General features: G+C 43.6%; 1 protein-coding gene across 1 annotated transcript in view; it reads left to right on the top strand.

The window, feature by feature from the left end:
* LOC106601169 (RNA binding protein fox-1 homolog 3-like) overlaps positions 1 to 27,956 on the top strand; it is a 119,394-nt gene that overhangs the window by 48,718 nt on the left and 42,720 nt on the right. The window contains 2 exon segments of the mRNA XM_045715239.1: positions 24,853 to 24,958; positions 24,960 to 25,106. Of these exon segments, the coding sequence (XP_045571195.1) occupies positions 24,887 to 24,958; positions 24,960 to 25,106 (219 nt within the window). The 5' untranslated portion in view covers positions 24,853 to 24,886.

Here is a 27,956-nt window from a genome sequence, read left to right as displayed (position 1 = left end):
AGACATTTCAACTTTACGTTTTTATTCATTTCTAAAATGTTCTACAAACAAAATTCCACTTTGACATTATAGGGTAATGTGTATATCAGCGCACAAAATCTCAATGTAATCAATTTTAACTTCAGGCAGTAACACAACAAAATGTAAAGTAATGGAGTGTGAATACTGTCTTAATGTTCTTATATAAGAATATATCAAATGAGTTGTTCCCTTTCAAATGCAACATTTTAGTTCTAAAATACACAAAACTTGTTGGCATACACAATGAACGTTAATTGGTAACGAACACCCCACGTTAACGCCACTCCACAAACTTATCTATTCACAATACAAGGGGTTAAATAGTTTTATGTCTTCTTGTCATCTGACTGTTATGGTGTTTAGAGATGTGTCATTTTCAGCTGAAATCAAAGAGAAGTATTGATTTCATCAACGGAGAGTTCAACCAGTTAGACTGAAGTATGAGTGTGATTTGAGTGTCTGGGAACTGAGCGACTTTGATCAGGAAATGTGAGCAGACAACAATAGTGACATTCTTGTCGTTACGCTAGATGAAAGAGAAGCAGCGCTGGTTTTATCTTCTGGTGCACATTATATATAAACAGTCCTTGACAGATAATGGTGCCTCACTTTCAGATAGGTGTCGTAAAAGAGTGAAGCTTTTTCCCTACACAAACTTAGGGGTTCAATCAAAGCTGGACAAGGGGAAAATCACATTGTTTCTGCACTGCATAAATGTAACATTTGCTTTGCTTTGTTTCACCCAGTTAAATTGGTTTGATTAATTGCGGTGCATGAAATGTGCATTTTATATGGCACAGGATTGATGATAATTTACTGCAGTGCATGTTTGATTTAATGTAGGTCTAATACACCGAAACACATTTAGAGCTTTGGGTCTATGCAACTCTTAGTCCTGGCATTGGAATCTAATGTGTTCCATCCTAAAGTGAGAAGAGCTCCTTCCTCCTTAGAGAGGATTATTCATCAATGCTGTTCATAGGATATGATCAACAGCCTTACTGGAGGGTGGGCCTCCTCCATTATCATATTGGGCTGCAGCTTAGCTTTCCTCCCAAACTTTCTGGGCAGCGGGAAGCAGAGGAGCACTTGGCCGGCAGGCACATCTGCATGGGGCATAGACTGACTCCATGAATGATTCAGCATCCAGTACCCAGCCTTTGTGCCAAGACAGAGCCGGGCCCCAGTACTGTCCTGTGGGTTTGCCTCTAACAATGTCCCCCATCTACATATACTAAAAACCCCAATACCCCTTTCCACTCCATCTCCATCCCATTCTGTACTGACTGTGGCCGGTTTGAGTTGGAGAAACTGAGCCTTCCCAGAGCAGCAGAGGGATGGGGATGGGGGAGGGGGGTGAAAGCTGAGAGGCGCAGGAGGGACAACCAGATAGTGGTTAAGGAAGCTGACCGGAGCCTCAACCACATTTTAGCTCTAGAGATAAGGGACATCCTGCTCGCTGGAAGGAACCAACAGGCCAGGATCACTCGTATTGTACACAGGCAGAGTTAGCCGTTCTGGCTTTACCCACTTTACCCACAAACCATGTGGCTTCTTCAGAAGTATTTAGACAGATAACATTGACTGTACAGCACCGTAAGTGCCTTAAATATCCCACAGTTGTCATGACAGCTCTGTGTTACATTGCATTTTTCACATCATACTTAAAACTGCTGAGGTGTTAGAAGCACCAAATCCATTGCAGACTTTTTTTTCAGTGCAACATTTGTTTGTGAAACGTGTTCTAAAGCTCACATCTATTCCCACAGAGATGAATGCTGTTACGTGGTTCATGCTGTATCAGCAGGTGTTCTTCTCCTGTCCTCCGATTATGGAGCAACATGTTTGATTTGGTGGAACAAGCTTCCCCCTAATGTCAGGTCAGCGGAGTCCCTGCCCATCTCCCCAACATTTCTGAAACCTTACCTCTTTAAAGAGTATCTGAAATCCCCCCCCCCCCACACACACACACACACAAAAAAAGGGTGGAAAAAGAAGAATTACCTGTACTTGTCTTTTCCTAAACCACTGCCTTTGCTGATAACTACTTTATTGAAAACATACTTAATATGACTGTGATATGTGGTTGTCCCACCTAGCTATCTTAAGATAAGTGCACTAACTCTAAGTTGCTCTGGATAAGAACATCTGCTGAATGACTAAAATGTAAATGTAATTTTTGCCCAAAATGTGATCCGTTTTTATGTCCTAGAAACTAAACAGCAGTTCTGGATAGAAGCAACAAGTCGTTTAAAAATGCTATCTTAAAACCCTTTTTGGTTCCAGGTATAACTCTTGGGTTTCATGTCTACCTGGAACCAAAAAGGGTTGTCCTATGGGGAAGAACCCTTTTAGAACCCGTTTTTCTAGGAGTGTCATATGTCCATGGCAGCCACTTTAAATGACTGTGGTTTGCAAAATGTCAGCCGAGCACATTTAAATGTTCACAAGCCGCGGCGGTAGTGGTATAGCTGCAGCAGCAGCGTATGCCTGCCTGTGTGGATGAGGGGAGAGGGAGGTGTGGGAGATTCACTAACAACAGTACCAGATCCCCGCTACATCACCATGATTATTTGGCGAGGCTGAAAACGATATCCCACTTAGGCCAAGTTTTGTTGCACTCAGCACATAGACTGTAATGGCTTGTAATATATGGCAGCATGATTGAAAGCTGCAGTGTCCTTATGAGACAGTGTTTTACCATGCAAACTATTCCTCACGCACATCTCCTCCTTGCCTCCCCTCCGCTTCTAGCAAAGTGGCATTTCCATTTTAAGATTGCCTCCCTGGCCCTTTGTGAATAGAATCGAATTACGCTGAGAAGCACTGATTGATTCCTTCTGAGCACAACAGTTTTCCCCTTTCTCAAAGAACCTATTGAATCCAGTCCAAGAAGTCATTGTGGCCATGATAGTTGTTTCAGAGTGGGAGAATGGCTGGGGATGAGGACATGGAACTGAGAGAGACGTGTTGGAGGGGGAGAGTGGGGAACATGTAGATGGGATGGGGGTTAAGAGTTCACATGGTGCACGGCACAAAGCTACGGTATGGATAGCACTACGTCTCACACAGACTCACCGAGACTACGGAGGACCCTTTCTAATGGCCGTAGTCAAGACTATATTCCAGTTCATTACATGTCACACTAATTTGTCACGAGGACTGTGCACCAGGATCCATCGACGCATTCTCAAAAAGAGTCTGACTGAGGAGGCAGGAGAAGGATGTTGTTAGGTGGTGGGGGTGTGGTACTATCCTGGAGGTGTTTGATAAATGAGACACTACCACGCAACCCCTCCCAACCTCCAACCACCATCCCTATCCCCTATTCTACCCATGGTGAGATTCTGATGATCCTTTAAGGGCACTGTAATATAGCCTTCATAGTTAAGGCTGTGTGCCTACACGGCACAGCAGAGAGGGGAAGGCTCTCCCCCCTGCCACTGATGAGAGGCAGAGAGGGTGAAAGGTTCACATCTGCACCAGTGCTTTAATCAACTTTACTGCAGACTTGCAATAATGTAGAGCAGAGGATGAGAGACGTACTGTATCCCACCGCTGCCACCAACGCACCACACCCCTCCCCCACCCCATACCTCGTCTCTCTCACGGTAAGAGGGGGGAAATACCTCATGTAACCCACTCTGGGGCCAGAGTAAACAACGGTCAAGTATACAGCAGGGGCCTCAGTGGAGAAGTTCTGGAACAGAGACAGGCTCTGTGTTTTGACTAGTTACTCATGGTGATGTACCGAACGGAAGGGCCTCCCTGGGTAGTCAACAAAGGGGTTGAGTTGGATTTGATTTCACTAGCTGGTGCAAGTGATGTTCAGCCAATGAAATATGGATCGCATCCATGTGCCCTGTCACACCAGCCCTGGTGCCACATCAATGGGCCACTCCAGTTCTCATTTGGAGAAGTGCCAGTCTGATGTGCTGGAGCATACAAAGTTTCTCTTTCTTTATTCATTTGTCACTGTCACGCTGTAAAATCCTTCAGGATCATTGGGGCTTTCATTTTAAACTAGATATGAGACAGGAATCGGAGACGCCTTTTTGTTGCATTAGAGAGTTGAAGCGCAGATCAGTGCAAATGTCACCAACAGTCACGGTCACGCTCTTCCTCCTGCTTAATACATGAATACAGGGCTGAATTTCCATCCACACTAAAGGTAACGTCCACTCTATGCCACCCAGCATATTTGAGTGATTTAGCTAAAGGCAAAAGAATGATTATGTGACAGCTCTCTGTGATGGTATTTATTGAGAATTTTAAGCTGAGAATTTTCCACATTGTGTGTTTGTGTGTGTGTGTCTTAAAGAGGGTTCTTGTGTGTGCACCAGAGAATATGTGTGTTTGTGTGGAGAGTGTTTTATTACAGGTGTCTATTTATTGTATTTTAGAGGGTGTCTGGTTGCCCTACACTACACGACCAAGCGCTGCTGAAATATTTACCCAGCGGCGAAATTGTTACTTTGTCCAATGTCCCTGGATCAGTCATCTGACCCTCTGTGACCCTCCATTACTTCCTGTCAGCCCGATGTGATCAGGCCCTGGTGGCTCCTTTTGTCCTTTTCTTCTTCTTCTGTAGTATTTCTATCTGTCTTGACATATATACCTACCTTGGTGAATGTGGAGTTTCTTTCATTACAGCAGGTAGAAATAGATGTTGTACAATCAGTCCATTTGACTCTTTTCTTGGTAGACTTGAGGACGAAGGATGAAGTTAGTTAGTATATTTTAGATGTATTTCAATGTACATTTTGAGGGCAGCTGTGAGTAGAACATTGTGAATTGATGGGAAGTATAATTTGTAAGTGATTCACAGGGATATGTACATTTTCAATACGTAAAGTCTGATGAAGAGCATAAATGTTTGTGTAACACTAGGACCTGGATTGGAATCACAAGCCTCTTTCCTAAGACCTTTTGATAAATAGCGAACATCTATAGTTCTCTCCTTAACACAAACCAAAACACAAACCATAACTCAAACCATAACACAAACCATAACTCAAACCAAAACACAAACCATAACTCAAACCATAACACAAACCATAACTCAAACCATAACACAAACCATAACACAAACCATAACTCAAACCAAAACACAAACCATAACTCAAACCATAACACAAACCATAACTCAAACCAAAACACAAACCATAACTCAAACCATAACTCAAACCAAAACACAAACCATAACACAAACCATAACTCAAACCATAACACAAACCATAACTCAAACCAAAACACAAACCATAACACAAACCATAACTCAAACCATAACTCAAACCATAACACAAACCATAACACAAACCATAACACAAACCAAAACACAAACCATAACTCAAACCATAACACAAACCAAAACACAAACCATAACTCAAACCATAACACAAACCATAACACAAACCATAACTCAAACCATAACACAAACCATAACACAAACCATAACACAAACCAAAACTCAAACCATAACACAAACCATAACTCAAACCATAACACAAACCAAAACACAAACCATAACACAAACCAAAACACAAACCATAACACAAACCATAACACAAACCATAACACAAACCATAACACAAACCAAAACACAAACCATAACACAAACCATAACACAAACCATAACTCAAACCATAACACAAACCAAAACACAAACCATAACACAAACCAAAACACAAACCATAACACAAACCATAACACAAACCATAACACAAACCATAACACAAACCAAAACACAAACCATAACACAAACCATAACACAAACCAAAACACAAACCATAACACAAACCAAAACACAAACCATAACACAAACCATAACACAAACCAAAACACAAACCCTAAACTTTCTCTGTGGACACAGATCCTTGCTAAGGATTATGGTGAACTTAATTGACTCAATTATCCAGCCAAGTCAAAGTTTGTAAAGAAAAGTGTGGGCTGCCTGGATTTCTGTTGCATTAAGTCGTCATTGAGGGGGCAAACGGGCCCAGTGTATTTACTGCCAGAGCTGTGTTTATCCGACCTGATGCCTCTAATGCGGGTATCAATCTCCACAATGCATTCTCCCTCCAATATGGGTCGTGTCATCTCTGGTTAGTGGAGTCTCCTGATGAAATTGTCTAAAACTCCACCGATCAATCAAGCTAGTGCTGGATTGATTTTCTTTCATATTTTCTCATCTTCTCTTTTCTTCCTGCCCCTCTCCATTCGAAGGCCTCTGATGTTCCCTCAATGTAAGATGAATGTCGCGCAGAGGGCAAAAGAACGTCTGGGTTAGACCTGTTGACATCTATGAGACTGTCTCTCTACCCCTCATCTCTCTCTCTCTACCTCTCTCTCTCTCTCTCTCTCTCTCTCTCTCTCTCTCTCTCTCTCTCTCTCTCTCTCTCTCTCTCTCTCTCTCTCTCTCTCTCTCTCTCTACCTCTCTCTCTCTCTCTCTCTCTCCCCTCTCAAAGACAAGCAAATATCACCTCAGTAGACACAGTACCTGTATTATCCTAACACCCTCCACATCCAATCCCCTATTATAACACAACACCAACTATTGAAACTGTAACTATGGCCTGTAACTATCTGTGTAAATATATTCCCCCTGACTTTTTATTGAAATAAGTGCTTTGTAGTGGTAATAAAAAGACTACCAGGCAGGCAGGCAGAAACAGACCAGCGTGGCCCCAGGTTCCCCCTCCATTGCCTGGTCTCAGCCAGGGGACGGCAGGGCCATCCACATCCCCGGGCCCCCGGACCCATTTGTATGGGCCGCACGACTTTCCCCATAATGAAATATTCACAGGTCACTGGTTCCCTGAGAAATGATGGCGGTCAGTCAATTGCTTTTCAGCGAGTAATTTTCTCCCCCTTCAGACTGCCCTGCTTGTCATGTTGACAGTCATTAGCGCAGGAGGAAGGCTGGATCGAAGCGCAAGTGTGACACTTGTCAGACAGGAGCAGTGTTTATCTCCTCTACTGCTTTATTTCCCTTCAATCTTTTCTTCTTTTTCTTTCTATCTCTTCTCCTCTCCTCGCCTCTTTTTATCTTTTTTGTTATCGCTTGTGTCAAATTGTTGATTTTTCCAGTCTGTCCTAGATTCTACCCTATCTATTACCATGTTGGGCTCTGTTCTTATTTTACACCATTTTGTCATGTATTTTTCTTACACCTGAAAGTCAGCAATAATCTGTTATTTGAGATGTTGCATTAAGCCCTAAATCTTCAGTACAGACCAGGCAGAATGTAATCCCTTATAAGGTAATCAATCACGTTGAAAGAAACCCATCGCAAGCCAATCAAAAGAGACACTTCAGATTTGGTGATTAGACCCTCAAAAAATCCACAGGAAAGTTTAGCCAAGGCTCTTTTTTCTTAATGACTCAGTCTGACCTTTGAAGATATTACCATCTGACGTGATGAATGGTCCAGGGAGGAGACACAGACTTTTCTTATTAACCAGCTATGGTGGTGGTGGTGGAGGGAGATCGGCTAGCACTCCTTCCCTAATCCCCTTCTTCTTTAAGGAGGAGAGGAGAGGGGGTAAAAAGGACATCAGGAATGACATAGTGTTAGAAATAATATGGGGCCCTCCACGTCGGAGGCACTACAGTGAGCTCGGCTGACCCAGAGGGAAACTCCAATTAGCAGGGAGTAATGGATAGCCCCTGTGGCTGGTGTCTGCAGGCGGGTAGAGCGCTGACCCTCGGCCTCGCCTCGCCGCAGCTACACTCTTTCCCCAGCATCACGCTCTCTCTCTCTCACCCTGTGATAGATCTCAGAGCAGGCCTGGCGACACACACACAAACACCCTCACATACACAAACACCCCCCCCCCACACACACACACACACACACACACACACACACACACACACACACACACACACACACACAAACAAAAACACCCACCCACATACACATCCAGTGCCTTCAGAAAGTATTCATACCCCTTGATGTATTCTACATTTTGTTGTGTTACAGCCTGAATTCAAAATGGATTCAATATTTTTTTTCTTACCCATCTACACACATACCACTTAATAATGACAAAGTGTTTTTCGAAATTTTTGCAAATAAATTGAAAATGAAATACACACCCCTGAGTCAAAACTTTGTCGAAGCACCTTTGGCAGCGATTACAGCTGTGAGTCTGTGAGTCTTTCCTGGTCAGTCTCTAAGAGCATTCCACACGTGGATTGTGCAACATTTTCCCATTATTATTTTTTCTAAATTCTTCAAGCTCTGTCAAATTGGTTGTTGGTCATTGCTAGACAACCACTTTCAGGTCTTGCCATAGATTTTCAAGTAGATTTCAGTCAAAACTGTAACTCGGCCACGCAGGAACATTCACGGTCTTCTTTGTACGCAACTCTAGTGTAGATTTGACCCTGTATTTTAGGTTATTGTCCTGCTGAAAGGTGAATTCATCTCCCAGTGTCTGGTGGAAAGCAGACTAAACCAGGTTTTCCTGTAGGATTTTGCCTGTGCTTAGCTCTATTCCATTTCTTTTGTATACTGAAAAACTCTCCAGTCCTTAACTATTACAAACATATCCATAACATGATGCAGCCACCACTATTTTAGAAAATATGGAGAGAGGTACTCAGTACTGTGTTGTATTGGATTTGCCCCAAACATAACACTTTGTATTCAGGACAAAAAGTTAATTTCTTTGCCACATTTTTTGCAGTATTACTTTAGTGCCTTGTTGCAAACAGGATGCATGTTTTTGAATATTCTGTACAGGCTTCCTTCTTTTGACTCTGTCAATTAGGTTAGTATTGCAGAGTAACTACAATGTTGTTGATCCATCCTCAGTTTTCTCCTATCACAACCATTCAACTCTGAAACTGTTTTACTTACTTACTTACTGACTTTATTGTCCCCATGGGGAAATTTTGTTGCAGTGTCATGTACACGTTTAAAGTGGCATTTAAATACAAAACAAATTGACAATACAACTTTCATAACAGTTACATACCAATAAAACATACAAAATAAAAATAAAGAAATAATATTAATAATAAAACATAAAAGGACGCCACACCAAACATCACACACACTGCAGGATGCAACAGAGCCGCGCCCCCTCACAATTTATTCTGTTGCTCTCCCGAGCTTCAACGCCATACCATGGTGAAATCCGTGAGCGATTTTCTTCCTCTCTGGAGTTAGAAAGGATGCCTGTATATTTGTAGTGACTGGGTGTATTGATAAACAATCAACATTTTAATGAATAACTTCACCATGCTCAAAGGGTTATTCAGTGTCTGCTTTTTATTTTACCCGTCTAATGGACCAATCAGCGCCCTTCTTTGTGAGGCATTGGAAAACCTCCCTGGTGTTTGGGAATTAGTCTGTGTTTGAAATTCACTACTCGACTGAGGGACCTTACAGATACTGTAATTGTATGTGTGGGGTACAGATATGAGGTAGTCATCCAACAATCATGTTAACACTATTATTGAACACAGAGTGAGTCCCTGCAACTTATTATGTGACTTGTTAAGCACATTTTTATTCCTGAACTTATTTAGGCTTGCTATAACAAATGGGTTGAATACTTATTGACTAAAGACATGTCAGCTTTTGATTTTTAATTAATTTGTAACAATTTCCAAAAGCATAATTCCACTTTGACATTATGGGGTATTGTGTGTTGGCCGGTGGCTGTAACACAACAACATGTGGATAAAGGGGTGTGAATACTTTCTGAAGGCACTGTACACACATACACATAGACACAGTGTGTTAGTGTGTGTAGTGGTCCACTAAGCTGTTTGTGTGGAACTGGGAGGGTATTAGGCAGTGTTTCCTCCAGGGAAGGAGAGTGAGCCTCATCCATGTGCCTCCTCAGGTCTGTGCCAATCAGCCCTGCGCCAATCAGCCCTGGGCCATGGCATGCTGATAAGAGCAGACGACGCTCTGGATCCCCAATGGAAGAGAGGGGAGAGGGGACTGTGTCTGTGCTGTGGCGTCCTCCCCCACTCCGTCTGATAAGCCTCTTCTCAAAACACAGTCGGGAGAAAGCAGTGGGATCTGTGCGAGGATGGCTCTAAGAGAACCAGACTAGTATCTTTACATTAAAGGGAGAACATCAGGGAAAATCTTATCAAAAATGTGGAGCAATTAAATGTTGGTTGTGATGGATGTTATTCATCTTGGTGTTGAATCGTCACACCTTGCTGTAATGGTATGGTATTGAGGAGAAGGTATTGGTACTAAATGGCATATGGTTAACCATGCCAGTGTCAATATGTCTGCAACATCAAATCAAAATCAAATCGAATTGTATTTGCCACATGCTTCTTAAACAACAGGGATATACTAACAATGAAATACTTACTTACGGGTCCTTTTACAACAATGCAGAGTTAAAGATAAGATAAAACGTAATAAACAACATAAATAGTGGGGCGAGGAATGAATACGCAGTGAATGACAAATAACAATAATGAGTCAAATCAGTATGGCTATATACTGGGAACACCATTACCAGGATGATGTACAGGGGTACGAGGTCATTGAGGTAGCTATGTAAATATACAGTGCCTTCAGAAGCATTCCCCTTGACTTATTCCACATTTTGTTGTGTTTAAGCCTGAATTCAAAATGGATACAACATTTTTTTCCTCACCCATCTACACACAATATCCAATAATGACAACATGAAAACATGTTTTTAGACATTTTTTCACATTTATTGAAAATACAGAAATATCTCATTTACATAAGTATTCACACGCCTGTGTCAATACATGTTAGAATCACCTTTTGCAGTGATTACAGCTGTGGGTCTTTCTGGGTAAGTCTCTAAGAGCTTTGCACACCTGGATTGTCCAATATTTGCCCTTTTCTTCAAGGAATTGGAAAGCCTCCCTGGTCTTTGTGTTTGAATCTGTGTTTGAAATTCATTGCTCGACTGAGGGACCTTACAGATGTGTGGGGTACAGAGATGAGGTAGTCATTCAAAAGTCATGTTAAACACTATTATTGCACACAGAATTCGTGCAACTTATTATGTGACTTGTTAAGCACAAGTTTACTCCAGAAATATTTAGGCTTGCCATAACAATGTTTTTTTTAAATGACTAAAAACATAATTCATCTTTGAGATTATGAGGTATTGTGTGTAGATCAGTGACACAAAATCTATATTTGAACCATTTTAAATTCGGGCTGTAACACAGGGTTTCCCTCGGTCCTCGGAACCCCAAGGGGTGCATGTATAGTTTATTTGCCCTAGCACTACACAGCTGATTCAAATGATCAACTAATCATCAAGCTTTGATCATTTGAATCAGCTGTGTAGTGTTAGGGCAAAAACCAAAACCCCTTGGGGTCCTGAGGACCGAGTTTGGGGAAACACTGCTCTAACACAACAAAATGTGAAAAAGTCAAGGGGTGTGAACACTTTCTGAAGGCACTGTATGTACAGGTAAAGTGACTGGGCAACAGGATAGATAATATAATAGACAGTGAGTGTGAAAGTATGAGTGTGTGTGTGTGTGTGTGTGTGTGTGTGTGTGTGTGTGTGTGTGTGTGTGTGTGTGTGTGTGTGTGTGTGTGCAGTGATGTAAAGTACTTAAGTAAAAATACTTTAAAGTACTACTTAAGTAGTTTTTTGGATATCTGTACTTTACTTTACTCTTTCTATTTCTGCCAACTTTACTTTACTTCACTACATTCCTAAAGAAAATAATGTACTTTTTACACCATTCATTTTCCCTGACACTCAAAAGTGCTTGTTCACTTTTGACAGGAAAATGGTCCAATTCACACACTTATCAAGAGAACATCCCTGGTCATCCCTACTGTATCTGATCTGACGGACTCACTAAACACAAATGTAAAATATGTGTTGGAGTGTGGCCCTGGCTAGCCGTCAATAAAAATAAATAAGAAAACGGTGCTGTCTGGTTTGCTTAATATAAGGAATTTGAAATTATTTATACTTTTACTTTTGATACTTAAGTATATTTGAGCAATTCCATTTACTTTTGATACTCAAGTATATTTAAAACCAAATACTTTTAGACTTTTACTCAAGTAGTATTTTACTGGGTGACTTTCACTTTTATTTGAGTTTACTTTTACTCAAGTATTGAGTACTTTTTCCACCACTGCATATGTGTGTGTATATGTGTGTTGCAGTGTCAGTGTAAGAATGTGTGAGTGTGAGGGTAGAGTCCAGTGTGTGTGTGCATAGAATCAGTGCAAGAGAGTTAGTGCAAAAAAGGGTCAATGCAGGTAGTCCTGGTAGCCATTTGATTAGCTATTTAGTGGTCTTGTTTAGCAGTCTTGTTTAGCAGTCTTGTTTAGCAGTCTTATCGCTTGGGGGTAGAAGCTGTTCAGAGTCCTATTGGTTCCAGACTTGGGGCACTGGTACCACTTGTCACACAGTACCAGAGAGAACAGTCTATGGCTTGGGTGGCTGGAGTCTTTGACAATTCTTTGGGATGTCCTCTGACACCGCCTGGTGAGAGGTCCTGGATGGCAGGGAGCTCGGTCCCAGTGATGTACTGGGCCATACTCACCACCCTCTGTATTGCTTTGCTGTCTGGTGCCTTTCAGTTGCCGTACTAAGCGGTGATGTAACCAGTCAATATGCTCTTAAAGCATTGGAGGATCTGAGGGTCTTTGCCAGATTTTGTCGTGCCCTCTTCACAACTGTGTGGGTGTGTGTGGACAATGTTAATTCCTTAGTGATGTGGACACCGAGAAACTTGAAGCTCTTGACCCGCTCCACTACAGCCCAAATGATGTGGATGGGAGTGTGCTCGTCCCTCCGTTTCCTGTGAGCCACGATCAGCTCCTTTGTCTTGCTGACGTTGAGGGAGATGTTGTTGTCCTGGCACCACACTGCCAGCTCTCTGATCTCCTCCCTATGGGTTTTTTATTTTATTTTTATTTAACCTTTATGTAACTAGGCAAGTCAGTTATGAACAAATTCTTATTTTCAATGACGGCCGACACTGGCCAAACCCGGACGACGCTGGGCCAATTGTGTGCCGCTCTCCCAATCATGGCCGGTTGTGATACAGCCTGGAATCAAACCAGGTTGTCTGTAGTGATGCCTCAAGCACTGAGATGCAGTGCCTTAGACCGCTGCACCACTCGGGAGCCCGAATGACTGCCTCATCACTTACTGGAATGAGAATGTCCCACAATTCACCTCTTATGGAGAGGCTCTCTCTTCCTCCTGTAGCCGCATTACCCATGATGCCCCACAGCGGATGAGGGAGGGATATGCTGGAGGCGTCGCTGCTCTGCTCTGCTAACCACTCTGCCAGAACACTGCACTAATTGATGAATAGAGATTGCATTCTCTCTCCTGCTCTCCATCAAACTTTTTTTAAGGCACCGTTGGGCACTTCTTTATAAAGTCGATACGTTTTAAATGTAGCAAAACAAAAAAATCACCCTTAATCAGTGAGCAATGTTGTTTGAAAGAGAGTTTTGATCTGTCTGGGTGTAATTTGGAAAAATATACACTTATCGTATCAAGAATCTAAGCCATTTCACTATTTTTACCATAATGGGCTTTTTATCAGATTTGTGCGCTGGTTCTGTTACTGAGAAACTTGGGGCCAGCTGTATATCACCATTACAGCTTGTGTCTACATGTAAACGTTGCATTACATCAATCTTGCACTCAGCAGGAGCGGACAGAGCTATTATGTTAAAAGCCCATTTGCCTGACATATTCTTACTGAAGATGGCCTCTCGCAGGGGAGGGGTCTGATCCGGTGAATATTGATAGGTTCATTGATTGATTGATGGTCTCGGGTGATTTATTGATTGATTTTGCTTCCAAATGAGCTGCGAGAGAGAGGTGAGCCCAGAGGAAAACAAACCACATTCTCCTTCAAGCTCTGGCTTTCAATAATGACACAACACTGATTTATTTTGGGTACTGCTGCTGTTTTCATTAGGATGTGGTGTGGAGTTGTTTTTGGAGTCCATTTTCAACTGAAATATACAAGAAGTGTTATAGACTGAAATCACGGGAAACAAAATACATGCTTAAATGATGTTTTCCCCTCAAATGACTGAACAAAATACATCACCTATCTACTGGTTTTAGGAAGACTTGCGGGGCGTTGTTGGGTAGTTAGGAGTGCATGGACTGTGGATGGGGGAGTGGGATGTGTAGATTAATGCAGTGGAAAGCCATCCTTCAAAGTGCTTAGAATAATTCGAGTCAGGCCTCCAACAGAATGGGCATGTCACTGGAGGAAATGGTCTTTTTATTTACTGTGGCGGCTCTTCTCTCGACCTCTTTCTCTCTCTCACTTTCACTCCCTCTCTCTCCCGTTCTCCCTCTCTCTCTTTCTTCCTGGAATCCATATACTTGTAGAGTTATAATTCAGGGACGGCGAGATTCAGAGTGTCTTTAAAGGTGCTGTCACTGCGCTGGATGCATTTCTCAGATTTGTATCTCTGTACGATTGTGTGTGTGTGTGGTGTGTGGGCGCGTGCATTTGTATTCACAGCGGGCATTTGTATTCAGGAGATGATCTGAGTTTGTGTAGGTGTGCATGTACTATATGTTAATGTACTTTATTATCATGTGCGTGAGGGTTAATGTGCGGGTGTGTGTACATGCACAGTGTGGGTGTGAATGTGTGTGCAATGCAATTGTGTGTGTGAACGCATAATTGTCTGTGTGTCTGTGTGCGTGAAGGCATTTCCCATCTTAGAGGTGGTGAAAGGGGGAGAAAAGCCATTGATAAATTGATCACAGTGAAATTGTGGACTATTGAGACATGTTCTAAATCCCACCCTCTTCGGTCGGCCTCCCTCCCACACACACAATGCACCGCTCTACGGCTCTGCTCTGCTCTGCTCTGCTCCAGCATCAATTACTGTGGATTGCGTGGTTGACAGAGTGTAAACCAGGTGCCAGCCCTCAATCCAATTAAAGAGATTTAATTGGGGAAAATAAATGGAGTGTGTCTGGGAAGTGCTGGGTTACCCACACTAAGTAGATTCTTTCCTTCTTTTTGAAAAGTAAGGTATTGTTTATGAAAGACTGAATTGAATCTAATAAAAGCTAGGGGCAATTGGGCTATTGCTTTTCTCCACACTGACTCGACTTCCTCCACAGGTCACTAATGCAAACAATCCCATCTCCCCTCTCTGAAAGGTGTACTGGGCTCTCTAAACAAGATTATTATCTAAAATGGCCCATCAGGTGATTCGCCCATACACTGCCAGGTTTTAGATGGGGATTGTAATTCCCCTTTGCCAGCCTTTTAGGGATGGATCACTTTAGGAGTGTTTGTAACTTTAAAACAACACCTTTAAAACAACACCTTTTAAACATCACCCGACAGGTGAGGAAGGCCAACAGGCCCCTTGTCTGTTTTAAATGGCATTATTACTCTGACTACTTCTGTAACCATTGAAGTGTACCATTACGAATGGGGGTGTTTTTTCTCTGTATAACATGAGAATCCTCTGTGGTTACCAGTGTAGTAGTGGGTGTAGTTGTAGCTTGACACTGTGAGTGTGAAGGAGACTGCCGCTCCAGCAGCAGCCACAGCTCCATGCAGGAGTTAGCCCAGATAAAGAGAGGTGTTTAAAGCGGTCAGGGAGCACCACACCGTGCAAGTGGTCTCTGCTCCTCCTCCGTGTCTCTCTCCCCCAATCTGTCCCAGGGGAGGGGGGAGTGAGAGGAGGAGCAGCAGAGAAGCAGAGCCTCATTCTAGTCTTGGTCTTCTCTTCACGGGACAGGGATGAATAATTCAGGATTGTTAGCTGTCTGCTGCTAACCCATCTACAATGAAACAGTCTTACTGCACATCAATGATTTAGCAGACACCCCGGTTCCCCCCCTTTAGAGGGAATCATATGGAGCTGACTCCTTCTCTTCACCAGCTCCCTCCACTACTTCCCTATAATTGGAAAGAGAAAAAGCTGGAATGCTGTATCAGGGATCTGGCAGAGCGGTATAGGCGTTTAAACAGCCATTCAGCAATGTCAACCTGCAGACGTGTGTCTGGGGAGTGCACCCACTAGTTAGCCCCGAAGAGGGGAGAGAATTTGGGACAAAAGACGTGACAGAGTTTTCAGCAGACACATTTCCTGAGTTGGAAAAACTGTCTCTATCTGCTGCCTATTAAAGAGTGAAATACATGTGTATCTGGAGTGGAAGAGCGTCTTAGATGTGTCTGAGTCTGTAATAGGACCATCCTCGATTTCCCTGATTTGAACCCCCTTAAAATCCCTTCCAGCCTCCTCTGCGTCTCCATCTCCGTTCTCTCCTTCCCTCGCTCCTCCCCTCCCCGCTGTATCACACACTACTTCTGCACCACGCTCACCTCTTCCCTTTTTCAACATCAGACGAGCAAATCAGCAGACAAGCGATAGTACAAGTTTTCCCAAGCTTTCAAGAATTACCACCATTTCATCACATATAATCACAGTTAATAACCCTTCTCATTAAGGAGACGAGGATCATGGGTCATTAATATTGTTAATATCTTCTCTCCTTTTCTCCCATCGCCGAGTGCCAGAGGGGCTGGAAACAAAAGGAGGACTAAAAAAGAGCTTAGGACGACAGTGATTAACCGATTGGGGTAGATGGGCTGTGATGAATCAAAGTTATCTCTCAAATCTTAATAACTGGAATTAGCTGCTGATTAGATGAGCTTGGGCTACAGCAGGGAGTAGTAGGCATGTTCACTTCAAAGAATATGGCCCATGTAAATCTGTCCCTCCCCTCCCCGTGCCCTCCTCCGCAGAGCAAAGAGAAACCCACCGAGGCAAAGGGAAACCAAAGAGAAGGATTACAAAGGCAGGAAGAATAGAGCTGAGAAAAGGAAGACAAGAGTTAGACAGTGTAAATGGTGCCTTTTACCTGTTTGCTCCCTGGTATTAGGATCTTTTTATTTCTGCGTTTGCTCTCCCCCTCTCTCTATCTCTCTCTACAGTAGGAGGGGTCAGTGTCTCAGTGACAGGGTCATGATGAGAGCGACACTCTGTCCCATTTGCATATGTTTGCCATTGTCACAGCGGTCAACGAATGTCATGTTAAGATTCCTGCATGTTTAAGCGCTGGCATTTGTCCCTCATGAGGCAGTCTGGCCTCTTATCATAACCCTCAATGAGAGTCCACATCACAATGGCACACAGCTGGTTCCTAACCAAATGTTGGTGTCACTTCAACAGTGTTGAATTACAGTAGAAAAATACTCATTTGCCAGCTAAATTAGATCTGGTGTAGATCAGTGGATCGACACGGTACGAGAATTGATTCACAAGTGTATCACCGGAATCAAAAGAATGTTCCTGATCAACTGGTCAGTCATCAATTTTCATTTCAGATAGGTCTTTATCTCCGTGACCAATAGCAATTTCTAGAAATTGAAGAGTCTTATCAATTTAGAACATGTGTAATAAAAGTAGACTAATATCAATCTGTTCATGTCATTTGATACATGAGAAGGAGGATCGAGAGGGGGAAAAGACTACCGTGTATCGGGCTGAGATTTACTGTAGTACATTTGATCAGGTCAAAAGCAACGCCTGCGGGCTTAGTTGATGTTAAAAACGACACACAGCCCACATGTCTATTTGAATTCCGACAACAAGTCTGGAATAATTAGTCCCTGATGTAAATGTCTGTTACGCAACAAAAAGGCAACAACATTGAAAGAGGCAATTATCTGCTTTTATGGTGTGGGGAAAACATGGCGGCACCGATCATCTGTAAATGATAGTTGTTTTTTAAGATCCTGTTGGTTTATTAGGAGCTTTTTAATGCGCCGTTCTCCAGCCCCCGACAGATCAGATCCATGCATGGCTGCTACAGCGGGCGGCTGGCTGAGGAGGAGACGGACAGGTTCATTACATGTCACAGGAGTTCAAAGTGATCCTCTGTCTGCTCTGTTTATTAAGTGGCGCTCCAGTCGTCTCTGAGGTATAGTAACACTTGCTAGTCGTAGCACAGCAGACGCTAAGAGCAGTCCCATCTCGATCAGCACGGGCTGAGGCTCGGTGTGTGGTGTTGTGCAGTGCGGCAGCAATGTAATAAAGAAATCAACAAGGGATAGAGGGAAATTAACTGTCTAACACCCTGTCCAAGGATAAAGCCGCGTTCACATGCCAATTGGAACTAGGAAACTCTGAAATTCCCGACTTGCTAACTGGTTGTAAGTTCTACACCTGCTGCGTTCAATTTCTGAGTTGCCTAGTTCCGTCTAGTGCGTGAACACGCCATGAATCACAAATAAATGCTCCAAAATAATAAGGACAAATCATGTTAGAAGGAATGAAACATATGTGACATGTGTAAACGATTAAGGCTCCTGAAGAAAAAAGAAATAGAAAAGAGTGCAAAAAAATCTCAATTCACTCTGTGTAGATGCAGTATTTAACTTCATGGACAGATTCTTCCACAAATGAGGTGGAAAAACTGAGAGATGAGATTTGGCAAGAGAGGAAATGTGAAGGAAAATAATAATGCTGTGCCTAGCCTATTTGGAAGAACACTGGTATGGAAGAACACTGGGGGTAGCTAGGGGGATGCAAAAGCTTTTCTCAGGTGCTTCAAATCTGCATTAAATTGGGCCGCTGCATTTCAACCTCTCCATGCTCTCTCCCCTCTGTCTCTCCCAAAGTTTCACTGTAATTGGAAGACAATGAGGGGGAAAAGCCAGCCGGTGCGCCCGGAAATCTGCTTCATCATGAGAAACCCAACTGGAGGATTTGTTTTGTTGTTGTTGTTTACCTCTGCCTCCGAGTTGGGCTTTTCAGACTCACCTTGAATGGTTTGGCAGGTGGTTGTAATTAACAGGCTCTCCCTGGCTGGCTGCAGCCTCCGGTGAGATGCTAGCGCTGCTAACACTGCTAACGCTAACGCAGTGTTGGAGCACGATCATATGGCTTGCCTAATTAAAATGGACCTAGCTAGACTCAAGCTTTATTTATGTGTGCCTGTTAAGACAAAACTAATGCCAGTTGCTGGATGTTGAAAATCATCCCAGGCCTGCCTCACTGGCCTGCCTGCTTTTTCTGCATGTCTGTTTGTTGGGGTTCAATTAGCTGGGTGTCAGTAGCGGGGGTGAAAACAACAAGGGGCTTTTATGTGCCTGGCTGGCTGAAAGTCCTCGCTGTGTTTCGTGTGTGTTGCATGCTCTACGTTGGCCACTGTTGAGCTACGTGACACTCTCCGGTTGTCCCCACTCTGTTTTCTGCTGCAATGGCCCAACGGGATTTGTCACAAGTTTGCCTTCCTCTCAGTGAGGGAGTCATTAAAGTGAGATGAGTGCTTCTCTTCTTTGCTGTCGCTAGAAAACACTCCACACTCTTTCCCTTCCTCTCCTTTGGACTCACTGCACTGGATAGGTTCTGTAAACTTGAGCCATTTTAAAGGGTTCCTGTCAACATGCCAGTTCAGTAACTAATGTAGACTACAGTACACACATATATGCTGAATTACCCAGAAATGAACACATTCTCGATATTCACCTGGTATTCTTGTAGCTCAGCATCTCAAACGGATCATCTAATATTGTAACAAGTCTGATGTTGGATCTGGTGACAGATGAACCTGTGTGGTAGAGACCTTTCAAGGTCTTCCAGTCCCTAACAAATGAGTCTTTATTAGTTTACTCCAATTGGTGGAGGGGTGGAAGGGTTTGCGGGGAATAATAGAAGTATATTTTTAAAAAAGTATGTATGTATGTATGTATGTATAGTTGAAGTTGGAAGTTTACATACACCTTAGCCAAATACATTTAAACTCTGTTTTTCATCATTCCTGACATTTAATCCTAGTAAAAATGCCCTGTTAGGTCAGTTAGGATCACCACTTTATTTTAAGAATGTGAAATGTCAGAATAATAGTAGAGAGAATGATTTATTTCAGCTTTTATTTCTTTCATCACATTCCCAGTGGGTCAGAAGTTTACATACACTCAATTAGTATTTGGTAGCATTGCCGTAGAATTGTTTAACTTGGGTCAAACGTTTCGGGTAGCCTTCCACAAGCTTCCCACAATAAGTTGGGTGAATTTTGGCCCATTCCTCCTGACAGAGCTGGTGTAACTGAGTCAGGTTTGTAGGCCTCCTTGCTCGCACACGCTTTTTCAGTTCTGCCCACAAATTGTCTATAGGATTGAGGAAAGGGCTTTGTGATGGCCACTCCAATACCTTGACTTTGTTGTCCTTAAGCCATTTTGACACAACTTTGGAAGTATACTTGGGGTCATTGTCCATTTGGAAGACCCATGTGCCACCAAGCTTTATCTTCCTGACTGATGTCTTGAGATGTTGCTTCAATATATCTACATAATTTTCCTACCTCATGATGCCATCTATTTTGTGAAGTGCACCAGTCTCTCCTGCAGCAAAGCACCCACACAACATGATGCTGCCACCCTCGTGCTTCACGGTTGGGATGGTGTTCTTCGGCTTGCAAGCCTCCCCCTTTTTCCTCCAATCATAACGATGGTCATTATGGCCAAACTGTTCTATATTTGTTTCATCAGACCAGAGGACATTTCTCCGAAAAGTACAATCTTTGTTCCCATGTGCAGTTGCAAACCGTAGTCTGTCTTTTTATGGTAGTTTTGGAGCAGTGGCTTCTTCCTTGCTGAGCAGCCTTTCAGGTTATGTTGATATAGGACTCGTTTTACTGTGGATATAGATACTTTTGAACCTGTTTCCTCCAGCATCTTCACAAGATCCTTTGCTGTTGTTCTGGGATTGATTAGCATTTTTCGCACCAAAGTACGTTCATCTCTAGGAGACAGAATGCGTCACCTTCCTGAGCGGTATGACGGCTACGTGGTCCCATGGTGTTTATACTTGTGTACTATTGTTTGTACAGATGAATGTGGTACCTTCAGGCGTTTCGAAATTGCTCCCAAGGATGAACCAGACTTGTGGAGGTCTACAATTTTTGGGCTGATTTCTTTTGATTTTCCCATGATGTCAAGTAAAGAGGCACTGAGTTTGAAGGTAGGCCTTGAAATACATCCACAGGTATACCTCCAATTGACTCAAATTAGCCTATCAGAAGCTTCTAAAGCCATGACATCATTTTCTGGAATTTTCCAAGCTGTTTAAAGGCACAGTCAACTTAGTGTATGTTAACTTCTGACCCACTGGAATTGTGATACAGTGAATTATAAGTGAAATAATCTGTCTGTAAACAATTGTTGAAAAAAGGACTTGGGTCATGCACAAAGTAGATGTCCTAACCGAATTGCCAAAACGTGGAGTGGTTGAAAAACAAGTTTTAATGACTCCAACCTAAGTATTTGTAAACTTCCGACTTCAACTGTATATATGTATGTGTATGTATCAATGTATATATGTGTATATGTATGAATGTTTATGTATGAATATGTATTTGGGTATGTGTATGTATATATGTTTGTGTATGTATGTATGTATATAGATTAGATATATATATTTATCCCAAAAATATATGAGGGACTGGAAATAATGCAGCAATTACATTGATGGAAGCAACAATCTGTCCGCAATATTAAAGCTGATCCACCCCCTAAAAAACAAGACAAAACACATGAGTCTGAGTGGCTGACTCAGTGTGTCTAAGTAAAAGCCATAACGCTGCCCACTCCATCACACGTCCATAGCTAATATCATCAATGCATTTGAGTGATTTCCCCCTGGATTCAATGCAACACAATTAGTCACCTACTGTCTTTAGCCTTAGCTTTACCCTCTGACCTCCCATGCACAGTACAGGAACTGACACCACTCTGCTGATATGAGTTCTACCCAGCTACTGTATGTGCTCAGCCCATCTCTGCCTGGCCTACCTCAGAGAGCAAGCCCCTAGCAGCTTTGCTGAAGAGGATCAGAGATTGTTGGCCACTGGCCAATAACTCTACCCACGGTATCCATGGAGATGAAATGGAGCTTCCATCATCAAAATAGCTAACACCAGTTAGCAGTTACAGTAGCATCACTCTCCACCTGTCCATTGCCCTGTGTTTCTCTCTCGACGAGCAGGTCTGGAAGTCAAAGCCATTTGGGCCTGCCCAAACTCCTCGCCCCCCTGCACCTTAGACAGGGCTGCCTAATGCTGACTGTAAAAACAAAAACTCTGCTACCAAAAGTGATTTCGTTAAGTAAGGGTTTCAATCCAATTTTACACTGGGAGAGTGCTTAACATTAAAGAGAGTGTTTTTTATTGTGCTCTTCTGTAGTAGGGGTTGAGGGGTAAAGGAGAGAGAGATGGAGAGAGAGAGAGGTGGGAGTAAGAGATAGCGTGAGCGAGAGAGAGAGAGATAGGAGATCGATACAGACTGGGCGTTCTGTCTGGATTCCTGTATTCCCCCTGGTCCTGTCGATGGAGGAGGGGTTTAGCTAACTCCCACCGTCTGGCCTTGTGCGGGGGCGCTGAATTACCACGCTGGGACCTGCTCGTCCATCGTTAACACGCCTGCAGGTGGACGAACGCCGCCTGCCGCCCGGGGCCTCATAACACCACACAAATGACTAGGAGCAGTTTCTCTCCGGCCATAACTTAACGTCTCCCCGTCAGAGCCGTGAGAGATGGGAGAGATGGGAACTGCAACCTGCGCCTGAGAGCTTTATGGTTGATATGGTGTTGGGGTTTTCATCAGGCACTGTGGATTATCACCAGCTAAAAGGATGTGCGGTCACAGTGGGACCAACGCTGCTGATTTGCATGGGCCCTTTTTTCTCTTCTAGTTCATTTCCAGTTGAATAACTTGTTTGTCACATACATCAGAGAGAAGGGGAAGATCATACAAGAGCCAGTGTTACTTTGTGTTTCACTAATGAGCCCCGTTCTCTACTCACACCCATAGACCCCCACTCCTTGCTTTTGGTTTGCTTCCCTTTGAAACAGTGCTGTGGTGCTGTATAGTGCAGTACAACACTTTGTTGCTGCATCTCTCTCTCTCTCTCTCGCTCTCTCTCTCTCTCTCTCTCTCTCTCTCTCTCTCTCTCTCTCTCTCGCTCTCCCTCCCAGCTCCAGGCTGTTACCCAGTGTTGTGTGTCACATGGCTTTGTTTCAGTCCCATGCCCTTGTTTTATGCTCCAAGAACAATAGGCGTGACACAAGTACACTGGTGCTCTGTGCCTCGCCATGTCTAACAGAATCCTCTAATGTAGCCTTGATCTCCCATATGGTGTGAAAACAGTTTCTCATACATGCCTTGTTGTCATCTGGACTCAAGCTTTCTTTCCTAACTGATTTGTTGATGTTAGACCACTTGAACCGGTTCATGGGGAAACTATGTGAAAGGTCCCAGCTGCTGCTGTTGCATGAGAAGCTTGCGTTTTTAGGTAGCTAACCAGCCCCCTTCCTTGAAGTGGGTGCTTAAAAGTTTAAAATTGCCGACATCAAGAGTCGACTTGAATAAGGATGCCCTGCAATGCAAGTGCGTTATATAACGCCATGACTAGAGGGAGATGAAAAGTAGAGCACAGGGGGAGAGATTAAAAAAGTTTCAGCACGAAGAGGGAGGGAAGAAAGAGACGGGGGAACGAGAGGTGAGGTAAGGAGAGAGAGATGGAGGGAGGCAGGGTAGGTGAGGTCACGGGAGGTGTTGAGAGCCCAGGCCTTGAGACTCTGTGGCTTCTCTGAGACCTCTGAAGCTGGTTTCCAAAACATTTACAGCGCTGGGCGCTATGCTGCACGGCTCCGCTCCCTCATTAAAGCACAGGCCTCCTCTCTTCTCCTCCAGCCCAACTAGCTACGGCTGTCTGTGGAAGCCTGCAACATAGAGCCCAAACAGCAATGCACACAAGTGAGAAAAAATGAATAAAAAGCATTTATCTCTCCTCTCTCCGTCCCTAGCCAGTTAAGGCTTGGAAGAGACAGAAACTTCTCTATCTGTTTACTGTTATTGTTTTTCCCCTTACCCATAAGCCTCTTTGTCTTCTCTTATCGGAGGAGTTATGCGTTCAGCTCTTGTGATCTGTATCTCCAAATTTGATTGGGGATATTTGGTGGGATGTGTTATTGGATTCTGCCGTTATTGTCTCACCTTTTTTAAAACCCAGTTGTTGGGGTTTTAATGTAGAGGTGTGGTATCTGTTCCAGCAGGGCTCAGTGTGTAGAACAGTAAGACATGCTCTCCTCTAGTCCTACCATTGCTTTGCTTAACAATGTGTACCAGCCAGAAAAGTCCATTAATTCAACAGCTCATCATCTTAAGCGCCCACACAAGAGAAAGGGTTTGCAAAGCGCCTGCCACGTCTCTACCAGCCATCTATCACTTAAGTCACTCAGGAGCACAAAGACAGAACAAGACGAGTAGGACAGAATGAAAGAGGGATATGAGTGAGGGAGGGGGTGAGAAGGAAGAGCCAAGGACAGGACAGATATATCAAGTAAGATGCAGGTAGTAGGTGTTCAAAGCAGAAAAGTGGAACACAGAAAGGAATCGGCTGCTCCTATAACCGACCTGTCATTTGAATCAAAGGCTCTAATCAAAATTGTATCAATTAATTGATCTTTCCTCTTGCGCTTTGCCATGAGTGCAATTGAGTTTCCTCCTCGCTCCTGCCCCACCACCAGAGAGCTGTGCTCTACACACCATAAACTATGTTCATTAATAATGATCAAGGAATCCTCTAATCTGGGGTGAAATATGATATGATAGCTATTTCCCTGAGATCCTTAGTTTGCAGGACAACTCTTCATCTCCCCAGCTACTTCTAAAGCACAGGGGAAACCAGCATGTCTTTCATGCTGCGTTGTTCTTTAGTACTACTAACAACGTACTCCACTGTTCTAACAATGTAACTTTAATCACAAGTGATGTGGGACAAGGAATGTAACACTGTCTTCTCCTCTTTGTCTTAATAGGGTAACCAAGAGGCCACCAACCCCCCCAGAAGCCATGGCCCAGCCGTACACGCCTGCCCAGTACCCGCCTCCCCCACAGAATGGCATCCCGGCCGAGTTTGCGGCACCCCACCCCCCTCCCCACGCAGGACTACACCGGGCAGAACAGGGTTCCCGAGCACGCCATGACCCTCTACACCCCCACACAGACGCACAGTGAGCCGCCGGGCACCGACAACAACACGCCCGCCATCACCGCCAACACGACTGTACCGGTCAGTACCGCTCAACAACACAACACACACCTGGCATTATCTTAAATTAGGTTGATGACCGGAGGTGTTTAAGGAACCTTAGCCTTAAGACCATTACCAGTAGGATTGTTAATAAAGGCTTGGAAGCAGGAAGTGATGGAATATTACATATGGCGGTCATAAGGTTGTGCAGTGGCTCATTCGGTTAGGTAACGTTAACGTTACACAACTACCCAGAGTGTACAAGGGTGCAGGAGTAGACTTTGATGTCAGAAAATACATAAAGATGTCAAAGCGTGGAGCTGATTCTGCGTGAGTTGGAGTTGATTGAACTTAATTGGAAACGTTGTGGTGAAATCAAAGTGCATTTTTGAGAAGCCGGGCTCTCTGGAAAACGTGGAAACCTGAAGGGTTTTATTTATTTCCGCCAGTGAGATTCAACATGCTGTACACATGAATCATTTAGGCTCTGTGAAAGGGGGACAAGCCCTCCCCCTGATCCATTTGGTTGTGGAGTTAGTGGAAAGGAGAGGAGGGAAAGTTGCACTCTATGCCTGCAGGGGCCTGGGCTTGGCCAGCCAAAAAGCCCTGCCTAATTGGTCAAATTAGCTAATTAGCTGTAAATGTATATAAACCTCTGAGAATGTCCCTCAACATATTGCACTGCCTCCTGAGGAGCTGCCGCTAAGCCAGGATTATCCACAAACACTTTCTCTGAGTTAAATATGGGGAATTCAGCAAACAGCTATTATTCCATAGTAAGATATGTCAAATTCACCATACTGACAGCTATTTTACCGTAGTAGAATATGTCAAATTCACCATACTGACAGCTATTTTACCATAGTAGAATATGTCAAATTCACCATACTGACAGCTATTTTACCGTAGTAGAATATGTCAAATAACCATACTGACAGCTATTTTACCATAGTAGAATATGTCAAATTCACCATACTGACAGCTATTTTACCATAGTAGAATATGTCAAATTCACCATACTGACAGCTATTTTACCTTAGTAGAATATGTCAAATTCAACATACTGACAGCTATTTTACCATAGTAGAATATGTCAAATTCAACATACTATGCAGTTATTCCTCCACAGTAAAATGTGTTGAATTCAGCATATTACATCACAATTTTTCCATATAGTTAAAACAGCTTGAATTCACCATGTTGTTATTTTTTCATAATTTGATATGTCAAATACCAAATATTACACAGCTACTTTCCGTAGTTAAATATATAAAATCCTACATATAACAGCTAGTTTCTGTCATGGTTAAATATGTTGAGTTCAGCATATTCAGCAGCCTATACTTTGGACCAATAGGACAGAGCAAACACTATAGCGATGTGAGCCCACCAGGTAGGTGTTGACATGTGGTTTAAATTAAGTGAAAGTATTCAAAATATATTTTATATATAAAATATGCCATAACCTGGGATTCACCCTTTCTGGAGGTGGTTGAGGATCAGAGAGGAGGATTCAGCAGAAGTCTCCCTCTCTCTAACTCCTGATAATACCAGCGGGAGAAAATGTGACTTCAGTCCGGCCTTTCTTCCTTTCCTCCCTCTCTTCCTCTCCTCCTCACACATGAAAACACTTGCTGGGAGAGGTCAGCTGGGGGTCAAGGCTGCTCCCCTGAGGGATTCAAGTCACCCATAAAAAACATCATTAACAACTCCATTTTCCTAACCATAGAAGCACTGAAGCACCATGGATATTGGGTGGAGAAATCAGCTGTGAATTACAGGTACAGATATAGCAAGGCCATGTGTATAACTGTAGCATTGCTCTGTAATGAAATCATGTTTGATTGGAAGATGTGTGTGACTCCGTCGTCATGGCTGACTCTTAATGGCAACTACACAGATACACTGTGTTCAGTGAGTAAGGAGAGACTTAGCAGGAGGTTCCACTCCCCTGCTCAGAACCCTGCTGTGTCGCTGCCTCTCATTCCCCCACGCCACTCACTTCTCCTCTCACCATTTTATATTTCATTTCATCTTTCCACCCGCTGTGAAGAAAGCCAAGTGACGTGGCCATGGAGAGATGAGAGACAGCCCTGCTTTCCTTCACGGCTCCCTCCCTCCCTCTCTCTCACTATCTTTCTTCCTCTCCCATTCCCTCCCTTTCTTTTCCCCACTCTCTCTTTCTCTCTCTACCCCTCTCTCTCTCCATCTCTCCCAGCCAGTGAGGAGAGAGGGATCAGATTAGTGGGCTGTAAACAGAGTGGCTGGCTAATCCCTGGGGCCGCTGGTGTAGGGGAGCACTCCCACCACCACTGCTGCTCCGCGCTGCGCTCCCCTGCTTTAATGACCCAGCCTGTTTGCTTTGGGTGCCACAGAAGGGCGCGGGTGTCTTTGATTAGGACACCCTGCAGAAACATAGATTGGGGAGCAGATCAGCACTCACTGGGCTCCCACTCCTCAGTGCTTTACTCTGGCCGTCTCGGAAAACTTATAGACTTTAAAAGAGTCATGACGAAAAGAGAATGAAATGTATGGATTCTGTGTGAATTCCCAGCAGAGGGTTGGCAGTGTGTGTTTAATGAGGGCTTGCCTCTCCTCTCTCCTCATCTCTCCAGTCAGTCCTCCTCTACTCCAGGGAGGTGCTGTTGTCCAGACTCAGACCTCTGGGGCCTGCTGTGTGACTCCCATGTTCAAACGACACTCGCATGAAAGCGGGTGACTTGAGGATAGAAAGAGGCAGTCAAACTTTCTCCAAATCCTCAGAGAGAGAGAGAATGGGACTGTAGAAAGGGGCTGCCAGCAAGTTCTGTTCAAAAAAAGCGTAGCTCGTTATCTAGCAAGCGCCATTCAAATAGTCCAAGGTTGGGTTTGGATTTCATGAGTTATCAT

Source organism: Salmo salar, chromosome ssa03 (genome assembly GCF_905237065.1).
Source record: "Salmo salar chromosome ssa03, Ssal_v3.1, whole genome shotgun sequence".
Lineage (NCBI taxonomy): Eukaryota > Metazoa > Chordata > Actinopteri > Salmoniformes > Salmonidae > Salmo > Salmo salar.
This window is presented reverse-complemented; position numbering and strand designations above follow the sequence as displayed.